General features: G+C 45.3%; 1 protein-coding gene across 2 annotated transcripts in view; it reads left to right on the top strand.

Annotated features, from left to right (window-relative positions):
* LDLR (low density lipoprotein receptor) overlaps positions 1 to 16330 on the top strand; it is a 33798-nt gene that overhangs the window by 2019 nt on the left and 15449 nt on the right. For both annotated transcript variants that reach the window (XM_032209030.1, XM_032209029.1), the window contains exons 2-6: positions 7250 to 7372; positions 10342 to 10464; positions 11332 to 11709; positions 12864 to 12986; positions 15110 to 15232. In XM_032209030.1, coding sequence (XP_032064921.1) covers positions 7250 to 7372; positions 10342 to 10464; positions 11332 to 11709; positions 12864 to 12986; positions 15110 to 15232 — 870 coding nt within the window. The remainder of the gene's footprint in view (positions 1 to 7249; positions 7373 to 10341; positions 10465 to 11331; positions 11710 to 12863; positions 12987 to 15109; positions 15233 to 16330) is intronic.

Genomic DNA, 16330 nt, shown 5'->3' on the forward strand with positions numbered 1-16330 from the left:
TATTAGGCAGGCTCCATTAGGAACATGTGGAAGGTTGGTGGGAAATAAGGATGGGCTGAGTGGCCTGCAACTTTGGAGACAATAATTGACTTCATCTGGCTCTGAGGTTGCCATTTTCATACGCTCCTCTTGCCTATTGGCTTGTGAAGAAAATGGGGCATCTCATAGTTCTCTTCGGGATATTTCAGGCCGAAGAGGGGAGATTCCCCAGCTGAACTACTTTGGTGTTCGCCATCTCTGGAGGGATGTTTATGGTAGCCATGTGGGGTATATTACTTTGATGTCTAACTAGAGATAGCCATGGGAACGTGTGCTTTATTGACTCCCAGGGCAGAAGAGTTAAGGAAGCATCTTCACACTTGTGTATTGGTCAGAATCTGCATTCGGACAAAGGGGAGGGGTCATTATCAGCTTAATCCCACTTGCATGGCCTAAAGGGTTTCAGATGCTGCTTTGCCTCTAATGGTTTCCATCCTGCCTGATTAAAGGTTCCTTTTGAAATAATCCGTTTCAAGAATCTTTACTTTCCCAAGTTAGGAGGGGAGCCATTACACACCCCCTCTTCAAGACTCCTTGCCTGCATTGGTGCAGTTTAGACTTCTCTACAAACAAAACAGGGTATCTGCTAACTATGACAAAATGTTTTGATGGGGAGGATTTGAAAATAAGGAACAGGATCTTTTCCCAAATGTCTTCTTATTTAAAGTTGCCCCCAATTTTTATCACAAATCTTTCCAAAATGCATTAATAAATTGACAAAAAAAGATTCCACTTTGTTTCAGTGCTTATTTGCAAATAGGCACACTCTCCAAGTTTGCTATATTTAAAGATAAGGAAGAACTACTGCACTTTCTGCCACATATCTGTTAATAATTGAAGGAGATCTGTTCTTGCCTAATATACCTGTTTTTGGGTAGCAAAGTTCCAAAGGACAAGTTGCCACCACTTTGAATGATATATTTGCATTAAAAATCTTTGATGCCATAATCTGATACGAACTTCAGTCATGTTTACAAAAGAAGGCTCTTCTGGGTCATGACTTGGTGTGGTGTGATTATAACTTTCTCAAAATTACTGTAAAGATAAGATGATCCTGTAGGTGGTAGTGAATTTACCACAACAAACTAGCATGGATCTTGCTTTGGAAAGCTGGCAAAATTTGGGGTTCAATAATAGCCTTTATGTGTTGGGGTTGCAACCTCCAGAATTCCCAGTCGATGTGGAAGCTTTAGGTTAGAGCAGAGGTGTCAAACTGTAGGCCAGAGACATCACATGCAGGGCACACCCACCCCAGATCCACAGAGGCAAAAACCGTCGTGGTACATCATGTGACATGATCGAGTTTGGCACCCATGGAATTAGAAAGATGTCCCAGAGTAAAATTAGAACTCAAGATTGAAGCAATGTAGTATTTGGGTAGAAGGGCTTGATGGGGGTCTAAAAAAGGATCGTGATGTTTTTCATTCCCCAAGGAATATTTCTACCTTATGAATAAACACAATTCTAGTCAAGAGGGGAAAGGAGAAAATAGCCATGTGTAAAGCCCCCGGCAGGCCTGAGGCTGTTAACCTCATTGCTGAAGTCCAGCCCCGATCATAACGAATGTATGTGTGTTGATTTTAACCTGTTTTCATTTTCATTTTTTTATTTTCATTTTTTATTACTTTCTTCTTCGTTGTAAGCCGCCCGGAGTCCTTCGGGATTGGGCGGCCTATAAATCGTAGAAATAAATAAAATAATAAATAATAAAGAATGACAAGCATGTTGGTCTAGCTGACCTGCCCAGAATATATGAAGAAATAGAATATATGAAGGAAATGCAAAATGTGTGTAGTTGAAATTCTGCTTCCTGACAAAAACCTTTGTTAAGAAGTGTAATTCCTGGCTTGTGCGTTGCCAGGAGGAGAGGTGTGTGTGATGCTGCCCCAATTTCAAAATCCTCTGGCCATTTATTTGTTGCAGGAACCGCTTTACATTTCCCCCATATATGCTGGACTGGGTTAAGATACATTGCTGATAAACTGGTTAGCCTCCGAAACATACTGAATGGAAGGCAGATGCTCCCCAGTGAGCTGCAATTGAATGTGATTTGTTTGTCCTCTTGACAGCTCCGAGTAGGTAGGAATAGTTGGAATCTGCCAACTCCAGTGCTCACTTCACTACTGAGCTGAATTAATCTGAACTGTTGGGTTTAGTCTGGCCAGGAAAACAAGGACTTGGGTGTGCGTGGATAGGTTCTGCAAACTCATCATTCCAGAATGCCCTTCATAAAATGAATACACCTAGGAGGCTTAGAGTATTTTGTGAGACTAATTTGGGAGATAATGTTTTATAGGAGCCATAAATGGATCCTGGATAATGCACGTCAGGCTCATTTACAATGGCTCTGAAGAGTTGTTTGCCAGACTATAAAATAGTGGTTCATGTAGCCATGTAAGTATCTAGTTTTGAAGGATAAAAAGTTGCCCTTTGAATCTGCAACTTTCCTGCAACTTAATATCTGGCTGCTAAAGTTTTGTTAAGCCCTGATAATTGTTTGGAAAGCTCCGTTGAGAGAATAGCTTACAATACCTCCAGTCCTGTATGCCCCTGTTTCATGTTGCAGGTTTCTAGGAAGGTGGTGCTTGTTTGAATTTTGTATATATAAAAAAACTCCTTGAGGTTACATAAATGTAAATCTTTTGTTTCCTCTTCTGACTGTCCCTGTGTGATGCAGTCATACAAGCTAAGTACAGGAGCAAGTACAGGAAACAGGTTTTCAACTTCAGTAAAATCAAGGTTATTAACTCTGTATAGATCCTAAGCGACTTTAAGAAGTGTGGACTTCAGCTCCCAGAATTCTCCAAATGGCATGTAAAATTATTCATCTTAATAATGTAACTATCATTTCATTCATGGAAGACACATTCATCTGTCTCATATTATTTTCTCATTTAATCTGCCTTTAACTTGGTAACTAACATTTGAGTCTGACTCGAGAAACACTGGTCTGCAGTTAATAAAAGATAGGAAAACTTAAGAGGTGAAGGTGAAGAGGGTTATGACAGGGTTACAAACCTATTTTTTAAAGATGCAAATTTGTAAAAATATTGTGGACTTTTACTGTAACAAGTCATTAATGATTACATGCTATTAGAAATAGCAACATAAATTGTTTGCATGTTTGGAATAAGACAAATGCAGATAATGGGAAGTATTACTTAATTTCAGGCTTCTAGTTCTCCAAGAAGCTGTAGCAAATTCCTTGTAGAGGATAAGGAGCCGAGGTGGCACAGTGGTTAGGGTGCAGTACTGTGGGCCACTTCAGCTGACTGCTATCTGCAGCTCGGCGGTTCAAATCTCACCGGCTCAAGGTTGACTCAGCCTTCCATCCTTCCGAGGTGGGTGAAATGAGGACCCAGACTCTGGGGGCGATATGCTGACTCTGTAAACTGCTTAGAGAGGGCTGAGAGCCCTATGAAGCGGTATATAAGTCTAACTGCTATTGCTAGAGAGGAGTTTTTACTTTTTGAGAGTTGGTTTCAAACAGTGTCACCATGGCTAAATGACCAACACTGTTGCTTGCTGTTTGTTCTGCAAATATTGTGATTGTCTGGACTGCCCCTCCTTCTGTCCATTTATTTTCTATGAGAAGTCTTGAAAGTAAGAAGAATTGGTAGCCTGTGACTGAAGCTCCGCTTCAGAATGTGTACAGTTGGCAATGCCAACCAGCCTTCTCTCTCATCAAAGGTGGGAGCAGCGGGGAAGAAACTTCTATCTTACCCATTTGTATAATCAGAAGATAAGAGTTACCCTCCTTTTGCTATATTTGCAGTTTTTCAGATATAAATCACAGTTCAGGCCAAAATTCAGGCTTTCCACAACTAGCCGCGTGAATGGGTTAAATTTAAATTCCAGGCTCCTGCAGGCCCAGCTAGAGCAGACCCTCGCAAGATTTAATTATAATTATTTAAGATGCCATATCAGATATGCTCAGTGCTTGACCTTTAGATCTGTAAAGCCATCTGCAGTTTATGTCCTGCACAAATAAAACCCTCTTTTTAAAACCACCCACCATACTAAATCCATGAGCATTTGCCTGTCCAAGCTTCACATGAGGAAGGCTTAATGGCAGGGTTTGATTAACAATCCCACAGTGCCTGAGAATTTGAACAGGGAACCTCCACATCTGGGGATCAAATTAAATGTTGTAGAGCTGATATGATCTCCTGCAGCAATCCTGCAACTGAAGAGTCTCTTCCTCAGGCCTTGTTGAGAGGAAGTCAGCTTCAGGGAGCTTCTCCAGAGACATTTGTCCTGATTGTCTGTTCCAGTGGTGGTGGACCTTTTGGGCACCGAGTATCCAACTGCAAACCAAAACTTTTTTTCTGCTTTTGAAATATTACCTTTAGCAAGAATAAAAAAGAAAAACTTTTGTAATATCATTTCTCTCTTTCCTTCCCTGTTTCTCTTCCCCTTCCCTGTTTCTCTTCCCCCTCTCCTTCTCTCTCTTTCTCTCTTTCGGTCCCCCCTCTTTTTCTTCCCCCTCTTTCCCCCTTCCTCCTTTTTCTCTTTTCCTCCCTCACCTCTCTGTTTTTCTTTCTCTTCCACTTTCCCTTTTCCCTCTTTCTCTCTCTTTCCCCTTTCCCTCTCTCTTCCCCATTTCTTTCCCCCTTCCCCCCTCTATCTCTCTCTCTTTCCTTCCCTCTCTTTCTCTTCCCCCTTTCTCTCTCTTTCCCCTCCTCTCTCTCTTTCCCTCCCTCACTCCCCCTCTTTCTCTCTCTCTTTCCCTCCCACCTGCCTCTCTTTCTCCTCTGTGGAGAAATCTGGTTTTACCTATGCTCACCCTGGCAGACTGCCTGTGTTGTTGGGATGCCCTGCCTCCCCATAAGGCTGCAGCACAGTGAAATTTAGCCCACTTCCCAATGGGGGAGACAGGGTCCCCTCCTCCTCCTGGAGCCCACGACGAAGGAGAAGCCCTAGCAGCTGTGACGGGCGAGGAGGGGTGTGTGCCGGGGCTGTTGAGACCACCTCTTCTTCACTGCTCTCCTCCTCCACCCTGGCTCACCTGTCTCTTTAAGCCTCTTTGTCTCAAGGCCCTCGAGCAGGACAAAGCAATTGAGAAAGAATTGGGGGGGGGGGATAAGATAAAGAGGAGAAACTGAGGGATCTCTGCTCGCTCTCGTCTCCCAGATAGCTTTTCTGATAAAACTGCCTGTGTTGGGATGCCCAGCTGGGCTTTGTGGGTGTGCTGCTCCTGGCCTCATCAGCCTCCAGACAGACGTCAGATTCCCAACCTCCAGCACTAGTCCAGGGGTTCCTTCCCCCCCCCAATGCAGTCCTTTCCCAATTGCTTTGTCCTGCTCGAGGGCCTTGAGACAAAGAGGTGCGATTTAAAGAGATAGGCAAGCTGGGATGGGGGAGGGAAGTGGTGAAGAAGAGATGGTGGCAACACACCCCTCCTTGCCTTCCGTAACTACCAGGGCTTCTCCTTCACCACGGGCTCCAGGGGGAGGAGGGGACCCTGTCTTCCCCATTGGGAAGCGGGCTAAATTTCACTGTGCTGCTGCTCAAGGCAGCCACAGCAAAAGTACCACGGCGAAGGAGGAAGCCTGTTTCACACAGCTTTTTAGTCCCACAAATGATGGTGAGAAAGGTGAGGGATCTGGGCTGGGGGTGATGGCGTATGTGCCCAGAGAGAGGGCTCTATGTGCCACCTCTGGCACGTCTGCCACAGGTTCGCCATCAAGGAACTTTGGGAATGATAAGGGGGCTCCTGTTGAGAGGATGGCAAAAAGTTTAGCAACTGTGGAAGCAAACATATCACTTTGGTGGTCATTTCTTTCCCTAAGAAAACTCGTGACCCGTCAAAACTGCGGAGGACAAAATCGCGCTCGACGAAAGCGCGCATTTGACGTCATCACAGCGCGATGAAAAAAATTAAAAATTGAAATAAAATTAAAATTAAAGCAAGCCGATTCACATAAAGGTAAGGGTTAGGTTTAGGGTTAGGGTTAGGTTAAGGGTTAGGGTTAGGTTTAGAGCGTTAGGGTTACGTTTAGCGTTAGGTTAAGGGTTAGCGTTAGGTTTAGCGTTAGGTTAAGGGTTACGTTTAGGGTTAGATTTAGGGTTAGGTTAAGGGTTAGGTTTAGGGTTAGGTTTAGGGTTAGGTTTGGGGGGGTTAGGGTAAGGTTTTCGCTTTATTTTTACATTTTTCGATCACAGCGCGATGTTTTCGTCACGCTGTGATGACGTCAAATGCGTGCTTTCGTCGACCGCGATTTTGTCCTCCGCGGTTTTGTGGTGGAACCAGAAAACTTTCCCTGAGCTAAAATCTACAGATTAGTGAGCAGGGAATATATAATCCCTTGTAACCAGTGAGGGAAACAGAGCTCTTGGCACGTTCAAGGGGTCAACCTTGGCATTCAAGAAGATTCTGAAGGGACCTTGCTGAAGATACTGCTAGTCCAAACTCAGAATAGAAACAGGGAACTCAGCAGCTGAGAAAGCAGCTCTCCAATTTTCACACTTCACAGCTGTCGACAAAATATAGTTGGGCTGGAACTGCAGCGGCCAGAAAAAGAAGGATGTGGCTTTATTGAATGCTTCAGGTAGAAACCCTAATGGCAGCCTCCTCACAAGCTACAGTACAAGCTGCACCTTTAAACTGGGTCACTGGGCCACATTGGCAATCTTTATGGGTACCTGTTGCTCATAGTTTCTGACGTAGCTTTTCCAGGCCAACATTCAGGGTATTCCATTTCCATAGGTCAGTGGTTCCCAAACTTGGCAACTTTGCTGGCTGGAGAATTCTGGGAGTTGAAGTCCACAAGTCTTAAAGTTGCCAAGTTTGGGAACCACTGCCATAGGTAAAGAGTGAGTACCAGTGGGGTGCAGTTCTTCCTCCAGTTGTATCAGATAGATCTCCCCACTGTTATTGTTCAACTCACCTTGCTCTCTCTATCGGTTTGCTTGTGGGTACAATCAGAAATATCTAGGCAAATCTCTGGTAAGATCTTGTCAAGTCTCTTGTCTGCATGCCTCTTTTGAAACGGATACATGTGCGTTTAGAATTAATTTTAAAAGTTGTGGTATGTATAGTTTTATATATATGAAATAAAACTTGGATTCATATCTTCCGGTGAAGGTACTAATAAATAGCCTATGAATAAGTTTAATTTACAGTTAAGATGTTCTCCGTAGACAGGTGAGGAGTGAAGTCAGAATGTGGCGGTTTCTCTTTCTAATGGTTAATGAAACTCTCTTGCAGAGCGGGGTAAGTGCGGAAGAAATGAATTTCAGTGCAGAAACGGAGACTGCATCCCTTACAAATGGATCTGCGATGACAGCCCTGAATGCAAGGATGGTTCTGATGAATCCTTGGATGCTTGCAGTAAGTCGGCTAACGCTAATCTTGAGCAAAGTTTCCTCTTCCAATCTTCCCGAAAGCCACACGTGAAGGGACAGAATATGCTCTGCATCTCTACCGTCTCTTTTGTAGAGGCTGGATTTGTATATACTAAGCCATGGTTTTGCTAACTAAGCTGTTCAGAACGAACCACAGCTAGCTGTGATTGCTCAATATAGTAAGCCAGACATGTCAGACACAAGGCGCGCAGACCGGATCTGCCCCATGAGATGGTTAGATCTAGCCTGCGGGGCCGCCCCAGAAACATCGAGGGACAAGCCCCCATTGCCTCAGCAGTGCTGTCCCTGGACCCACGCATAGATGGTGAGCACATGGGGCTGGTGGTGCCTAGCAGCAGCTGCAGCTCATTCAGCTTGTCATGCCTCACCTCGCCTTGCCTAGCCTCACCCCTCCCAGCCTCCCCTTGTCATGCCTGGCCTCGCCTTGCCCAGCCTCGCCTCGTTTCTTCCTGTGGCGGATGTAATGCTGAAATGGCCCTCAATGAAATTGATGTGACACCCCTGTACAAACCAGTAAATTAGTGAGCGATCCAAGTGAATTCACACAACATGCTAAATCAAAAATAGGTACGTGTATTTGGCTTCCTATAATGTGTGCATTCAGCCAGTATTTTACCAGCTATAATCTGCCCTCCTATTAATGTTATTCAGGTTCCTATGTACCATAAGTACAGGGCAGGGGTGAGTTTCTCGCCCCGTTCCAACCGGTTCGGTTGGAACGGGGCCGGCGGCATCCTCGTGCACGCGCGCAGTGCACGCATGCATTCTAGTGTCTGTGCGATGCTCCAGCTGCTCCTGGAGGATCACGCAGGCGCTGTATGCATCCTGCACATGCGTGGAAGCGCAGAACTTGTCAAAACTGGGTAAGAAACGCGGGCGGGCGGGTGGACCCTTCGGCGTTCCCGGAAGTTACTTACTTCCGGGTTCGCCGATGAACCGGTTCGCGGGGACCGCCGCGAACTGCCTGAAACCCACCCCTGGTACAGGGTGTGTCCTTCCCACAGAGAAGCTTGTTGCAAGGAGGGATAGAAGTTTACTGCCAGGAGAAATGGAACAACTAGGAAGATGGAGTTTACCTCTGTTAGCTTCATCTTGTCTCACGGCCTGGGAGTTCACTGCTTCAAAAAGACTTTGGAGAGCAGGAACGTTTTGTAAAACAGAAAAGAAAACGTAATGTTTTTTTTTTTTAAGTATGCTGAGGAGGACTTGAAATAGCTTTGTCATTTTTAAAAACTCCGTGAATGCTAGCAGCTCATGATGACATGGCAACATTTGTTTTACAGAAAAGATTGCAATGTTTAAAGCGATTAGCCTTCCTTCAACACTGCTGCTCTTTAGAGTATTTGAAATTGAGCCATCTTGAAATTTGTAGCTGATCTTGAATGTAGGCAACGTATTAGACTAAATTTCCCTGCATCATTAATCCTGACCTTTGTAGTGAAACAAATAAAGTGACAAGTCTATTCTATTCTAAAAAAAAGTTCCAAGTCCTTTATTGTATTCATAATTTGATTGAAACATCCAGGTACATCAAAAATGCTATTCATTCTACAGATTTCAGATTTTATTGTCCCCCAAGCCTGCAGCCAAGAGTTTTCAGCTGCAGCTTCTTAGCCACCTGATTGAATAGATGCCTTCTAAGATTTAGAGGTGAGGGAATCAAGGGGATTAAGTCTTAGTAGAGAATATCTTTGCGCAAAGCATAAAAGAGTGGCACAGAGGCATCTTCTCCCGAGTGTAAGAGCACACTTCTCAGAAGGTAGGATGGAAGGACCTGGAACCTTGTAATATGCTTTAAAGTCCTTGAAGGGAAAAATTGGAGGGAGGCCTGGTGGTATTGAAAGGAGGATTATTGCCTCTTAGGATCAGCCACCCTGTTCCATGTCAGGAGAGGTGAGTTTCTCTGCCTATCCATTAGGTAGACCAGGCCAGGAAATCAACTTCACAGTAAAGGTGAAGCTACTTTTATTGAGATTGACTGTAAATGATTCTGCAGTGCGCCTCCACCTTCTCTCTGTTCTTTTTTAAATATTTTTTATTTCCATTTTCATAACATACATTCACATGTATACTATACATAGCCAGTATCATATAGTATTAAATAATAATTACACCAGTTCCTCTTGTCAACAATGCCCAGAAAAATAGAAACCCATTATAGCTCTTCTGCTCCCCATATACCTCTTTCTTCTACCTCTCTCCAACTTTCTATCTTCCCTCCATCATCCTTTCCTACTCTACTTCTCCTTCCTTTCTCCTTCTCCTCTCTCTTCATTCCACTCCTCCTTATCCTCCTCATCTCCCCCCCCTTACCCTCTCTCCTATCCCTCTCTTCCCATCTTTCTTCTCCCTTCTATTTCCCACTCCTCCTCTCATTGGTGTATTTCCGCTTCTTATCAATATGCTTAACATATCCTAGTTTTAAAGAAAAATAATAATAATAATAATAATAATAATAATAGTAATGAAAATATAAGAGAAGACAGTATACATGTGGAGTCAAATTACATTAAAATCTAACACGTCTCGTCAAACCTGATATATATCCCTCCCCCCCAGCCTCCCCTCCCCTCCTCATAGTTCAATGAATTGGGCAAGTGTCTGAGCCACTTCCAAATGTTCTCTCATTGTTTTGTGGCTAAAAAAATGCTTCAACCTCTTTTGCCCAGGTGCTCCTGCATATTGGGAGAATGGCATCAAGGTCATCTTCCTTACTGGCAATACTTCCTATAGGGCTTCACTTGCTAACTGAGAGCAGGGACCCATTGCTCATCTGAGTGACTTCCATATTTTTTCTCCTGACGCCAGAACTTGTGCTATCTCCTCCACCAGGCTCTTTGGCCAGTGAACAACGACCTTAAGACTAAGGGACCCCTTTGCTAAGGCTATATGGGACACAGTGTAATACAATCAGGGTCTTATGTATCTTTTCAGAATCTGTGACTTGCAGTTCAACCCAGTTCAGCTGTGGCGGCCGCATCAACCGTTGCATTGATGTATCCTGGCGGTGTGACTCAGAAGTGGATTGTGAAAATGGCTCAGACGAAGACAACTGCCGTAAGTCAGGGCTGCATGGCTTGGTGATAGGGGTGGTTGTGTCATAATGGCATCATAAAACCAGATAATGCTGTCACATTAAATAAAGGACGCTAATTATAGTAAAACCAAGAGCAATAGAGATTTGGGATCGCATTATTTTTAAAGATAAAGAGAGAATGTATTTGTAGTAGTTTAGTTTATTAGTCTTGTATGCTGCCCACTCCCAGAGTGAAAGGGGATAAATAAGACAAACAACAATTTAAAATACAACAACATTCACAGTTTCCGTGGGGCTGGATGTTTCACAAGCCCCCGGCCTGCTGGAGCAGCCAGGACTTGGTGGCTTTGCGGAAGGCCGGGAGGGTAGTAAGGGTCCGGATCTCCATGGGGAGATCGTTCCAGAGGGCCGGAGCTGCAACAGAGAAGGCTCTCCCCCGGGGAGTCGCCAGCCGACATTGGCTGGCAGATGGAAATCCGGAGAAGGCTTAGTCTGTGCGATTGAATCGGTCTTTGGGAGGTAATGTACCCTATTGGGTCTTGAAGACTTTGGTTTTCAAACTCTATCAGTCTTGCATTTGAGAGCATAGAATCTAAAAGATTACTTTTTGCCCTCTGCCATCCATATTTATTAGTAGAGATCTCAGGGTTTTTGCGTTCATCTGCTGCAGTCGATCTTGGACAAGTAAAAGAGAAACAGCAAGACGCCTTTGAATCCACAAGAAATCGTGTGCGCTTCAAGAAAAAGGCCTCTCGGTTGTTTAGCATAAAACATATATATGGACGGTGTCCTGTTAAAGAGAAGCGAATCGCCCATTGGTAAACTTTGTGTCCCAATGTAGATGTCGGTTGTGACTGGTAACCCTTCTTCTTCTTCTGCCCTTTCAGCTCCGAAACGCTGTGCAGATCATCAGTTCCAGTGCCGAAATGGGAATTGCATTGCTTTTGACTTCGTCTGTGATGAAGATGATGACTGTGGAGACGGCAGTGATGAATTAGACTGTCGTGCCCCGACCTGCAATCCCGAAATGTTTCATTGCAACAGCTCAGAGTGCATTCCCAAGCTCTGGGCCTGCGACAATGATGCAGACTGTAAAGACGGCTCGGATGAATCCCCCGAGTTCTGTGGAATCCAGCAGGGAGCCAAGAAAGCCGACCCATGTTCTCCACTGGAGTTCCACTGTGGGAGTGGCGAGTGCATCCACCAGCGCTGGCAGTGCGACGGGAGCTTTGACTGCAAGGACAAATCGGACGAGGCAGACTGTGGTAAGCATCGACTGAGCCCTTCTCAGAGCTCTCTGCAAAAGCCACACGTGGGGTACGAGATCCTCCGCAGAAAGAGAAGCAGGACTTGACATGTTTGTGGCTAAATAAGAGAGTTAAATATCAATTGTTTCAAGTAGCATGTTTCAAGATAACATAGAAGAGAGCTGGAACAAACTGCCTTGAGAGGCTTCAAAAATACTTCAGGAAAACAGAACTAGGAATTCGAGGTTATTTTTTAAATTAAAAGAAAACTTGCCAGATACCCTGAGGAGATACTGATTCTCCAATCCAACTGTCCCGAGTGAGAGTTGAGGAAGATGATGGAGATCTTAAGATTTGCCCTCAATTTCATTCATGACACATTGCCCCACATGAGCTTCTGGTAGGTCTTGGCTGACAATAGCAATAGCAGTTAGACGTATATACCGCTTCATAGGGCTTTCAGCCCTCTCTAAGCGGTTTACAGAGTCAGCATATATTGCCCCCAACAACAATCCGGGTCCTCATTTTACCCACCTCGGAAGGATGGAAGGCTGAGTCAACCTTGAGCCGGTGAGATTTGAACCACTGAACTGCAGATAGCAGTCAGCTGAAGTGGCCTGCAGTACTGCACCCTAACCACTGCGCCACCTTGGCTCTTCCAATTCAGGCTTGACAGAGTGCTTTTCTCTACTAGAGGTCCCCATTTAGTGACCATACTTGGTACCGGCGACTCTGTCATTAAGTGCAGCAATTGATAAGTAAAAGCTTTCGTTTGCTTGACAGATCTGCAAAGATCAAAAATGCAAAGATTGGTTGCAGAGTTACTTTATTCATCAGTGTAATTGTAAACAGTTACTAAGTGAGGCAGTTGCTAAACAAGGACTACCTGTAGTTTCTATGGCTCCTGGTAGAGCTACGCCTACGCCATATTGTCCTGGAGGTCCATTTCTTCACTTTGGGTGCTCAACTTGCATAGCGTTCCATTTATTGGCCAAGAATATCGAAGCTACTCGGTCCCGGTACTTGTGGGAGAGTTGGAGGTTTACACTCTGAATCGCTTGGTTCCGCGAAGCGAAATGAACTGTACTAATGCACTGTGTGTCACGCAGAGCTAAGCGCTGGGTTGGCGCAATGGTGTAGCTGCTTCTAAAGGTGATCTTGCTTTTGCCCAGTGAAAGCAACCTGCCGGCCTGATGAATTCCAGTGCAATGACGGGATGTGCATCCATGGGAGCCTGCAGTGCAACAAAGAGGCCGACTGCAAAGACCAGAGTGACGAGGTCGGCTGTGTGAACGGTGAGCCCTGCTGGGGGTTTTAGGTGGGAGCCTGGAGAGCCAGGGGTTGGGATGGGGCAGAGGATCGTTCAGGGTGGAAGGTAAACACTTTGCTAGAGTTCTTCTTTGCTTCCAAACTGTTGAGGAAGGAGATTGGACTCCATTGTCTATATTTCCCTTTCCATCCCCCTCGTTCTTTATTTATTATTATTTATTTATTAACCACATTTATATGCCGCCCAATCCCGAAGGACTCCGGGCGGCGTACAAAAATAAAGAGAAAAGAAAAAACACATAACGCAACACATAACGAAAGAAACGGTTTAAAATAGCAACATCTCATACATTCATTCTAATCGGGGCTGCACCTCAACAATGAGGTCAACAGCCCCAGGCCTGCTGGAACAGCCAGGTTTTAACAGCTTTCCTGAAGGCCATGAGAGTGGGTAAGGTCCGGATCTCTGGGGGTAGCTGATTCCAGAGAGTCGGAGCAGCCACAGAGAAGGCTCTCCTCCGGGGGCCCGCCAGCCGACACTGTTTGGCTGACGGCATCCGAAGGAGGCCCACCCTGTGGGATCTTACCGGTCGCTGGGAGGTATGTGGCAGTAGGCGGTCTCGAAGGTACGCTGGCCCTAAGCCACGTAGGGCTTTAAAGGTGATGACCAACACCTTGAATTGCTTCCGGAGACCAATTGGTAGCCAGTGCAGCTCGCGGAAGACAGGTGTAATGTGGGTGTACCTCGGTGCACTCAATATCGCTCGCGCGGCTGCATTCTGGACTAACTGCAATCTCCGAACGCTTTTCAAGGGTAGCCCCATGTAGAGCGCGTTGCAGTAATCCAGCCTCGAGGTGACAAGGGCGTGAAAATTACAACCCAAGAACATATAGATCTGTAAAAATGTTCCCATTCTCACTTTCCATATTGGGAATCCCTAGGCACCATGCAATAATTTCATCAAACAATTCAAGCAAATGTTGGTGACTTTGAGCTGAAGCCAAAGTTCAAGAAATTGTACCAAGAGTTTTGGTTACAGAAAGAAATTTCCGATCGCTATCCTGCACTATGGACAGTGGTTAAGAAGCCCCTTGTTGCATTTCCAACATCATATTTGGTGGAACGTGGCTTCAGTGTGGTCATCCAACTTCTCTCCAAGCAAAGAAATCGACTCCAGATTACTGAACGTGGTGATTTAAGACTCTTGCTAAGTGACTTAAAACCAGACATTGGGAAACTGGTATCATTTCATCAAGCCCATCCATCACATTAAGAATTTACTGAACAGTCAAGTAGTTACTAAATTTTACTAAGTTACTAGTTACTAAGGTTCTTGATAAATGACTATCAGACTTTGAAAACCTCCTGGTATCACTGGATCATGTTCAACAATTTTGTTGAATTCACATTAACTACAAAGGTTTTTAAATTGGATTTCGAATAAATGTGCAATTAATTGTTACAGTTTTGAATTTTACTGTTGCTATCTTCCTTCCGTCGTGCAAACCGCCCAGTCACATGACTCCCCCAGCCACGCCCACCAAGCCACGCCCACAGAACCAGTCGTAAAAATTTTTTAATTCCATCACTGGGCAGGGTGGGGGGCACTGAGGATCCGCTTGTAGCACCAAGGGGGCGGTGGACAAAAAGGTTTGGGAACCACTGATTTAGAGACAGACCAGCCGGGGTGGGGGAGGAAATTGGCGAAGAAGAGGCGGTGACAACAGCCCCAGCACACAACCCTCCTTGCCCACCACAACTGCCAGGACACCTCCTTCGTCATGGGCTCCAGGAGGAGGAGGAGGGGGCAACAGCAAATGCACTGCAACAAAGGAGGAAGCCTGTTTTTAGTCCCACAAACGACGGAGTCCCGACAATGTGACGGAGCTGGACTGGGGGCGATGGTGTGCGTGCCCAGAGAGAGGCCTCTATGTGCCACTTCTGGCACACGTGCCATAGGTTTGCCATCACGGGTTTAGGGTTTTGTTTTTTTAAGACGAATAGTGTTTATTAAAATGTTAAGTGCCTCTGCTCTCTTCTGCTGATGCTCTTCTGCTTATCTTCACTTTCTGAACGGCTTTCCTAGAAAAGCCAAGTGGAAGCTGCAAAGTGAGATTTAAACGATGCTTCTTTTTACTTTTGCAACAGTGACAACTTGCAAGGGACCAAATGTATTTAAGTGCAGCTCTGGAGAATGTATCGGCATGGACAAGGTCTGCAATGGATTGAAAGACTGTCGGGACTGGTCAGACGAACCTCTTAAAGAGTGCCGTAAGTATTTAAGATTCCCTGAATATGCTGTGACTGCAACAGTCCAGGTTCCTGGGAGTACGCTTTGATAACTAAGACTCTCCTCTCCAATTCCCACACTGCCTTCTTTCCAGCAGATATTTACTTCACTCCATTTTTGTTCAGAACAATATCAATCTCTACAGTGTTTCTCAACCTTGGCCACTTGAAGATGTCCGGACTTCAACTCCCAGAATTCCCCAGCCAGCATTTGCTGGCTGGGGAATTCTGGGAGTTGAAATCCGGACATCTTTAAGTGGCCAAGGTTGAGAAACACTGCTCTATAAGAGTGGTATTTTCTGCAGCTAGCAAAAATCATTTTAGAGTCTCTTCCTTAGGGTTTTTTCCCCCTTATCCTGGGGTAGCTTTAAAGAAAAAAAGAATCATCTCCCCCAGCAACACAGTTTCTGTTCACATCTCTCTATGCTCTTGCACTGTCTTGGGTCTTCTGGCTGATTCCTGTTTCAAGGCAGCCATTTTAACGGCCGCTGCTTCTGGTCTTCAGATGAGGAGGCTTTCCAAATCAGAGAGGAGAGATGTGGCTCTCTTTGACCTGCAAGGCGGCCCCCCTTTACTTCACACCCCCATCAAGGTTTGAGCCTTCCAATAGGGAGAGCTCAGGGCGGGATCGCAGTGGTCACGTTCTTCACCTCCAACCCCACAGGAAGCTCAGCTGGAAGTTATCCCGTGATGGCGAACCTCTGGCACGCACGCCCCAAAGTCCCCAGGCACACACACCCCCTTGCCTCCTTGTCTTCTGGGTTTCCGGCGTGTATGCGCATGCGATGATCAGCTGCCCTTTGTACGCACCGCAGTGCTGAAAACTGAAAAGTATATTAATTAAACAGAATTTAAAAAATTGCTTAGGAAGTCTCTTTGTAAATGTGTCCTTAGCTAAATCATTTTGGCAATAGCAGTTAGACTTATAAACCGCTTCATAGGGCTTTCAGCCCTCTCTAAGCGGTTTACAGAGTCAGCATATCGCCCCCAACAACAATCCGGGTCCTCATTTCACCCACCTCGGAAGGATGGAAGGCTGAGTCAACTTTGAGCCGGTGAGATTTGAACAGCCGAAGTGCA

Source organism: Thamnophis elegans, chromosome 2, assembly GCF_009769535.1.
Source record: "Thamnophis elegans isolate rThaEle1 chromosome 2, rThaEle1.pri, whole genome shotgun sequence".
Classification (NCBI taxonomy): Eukaryota; Metazoa; Chordata; class Lepidosauria; order Squamata; family Colubridae; genus Thamnophis; species Thamnophis elegans.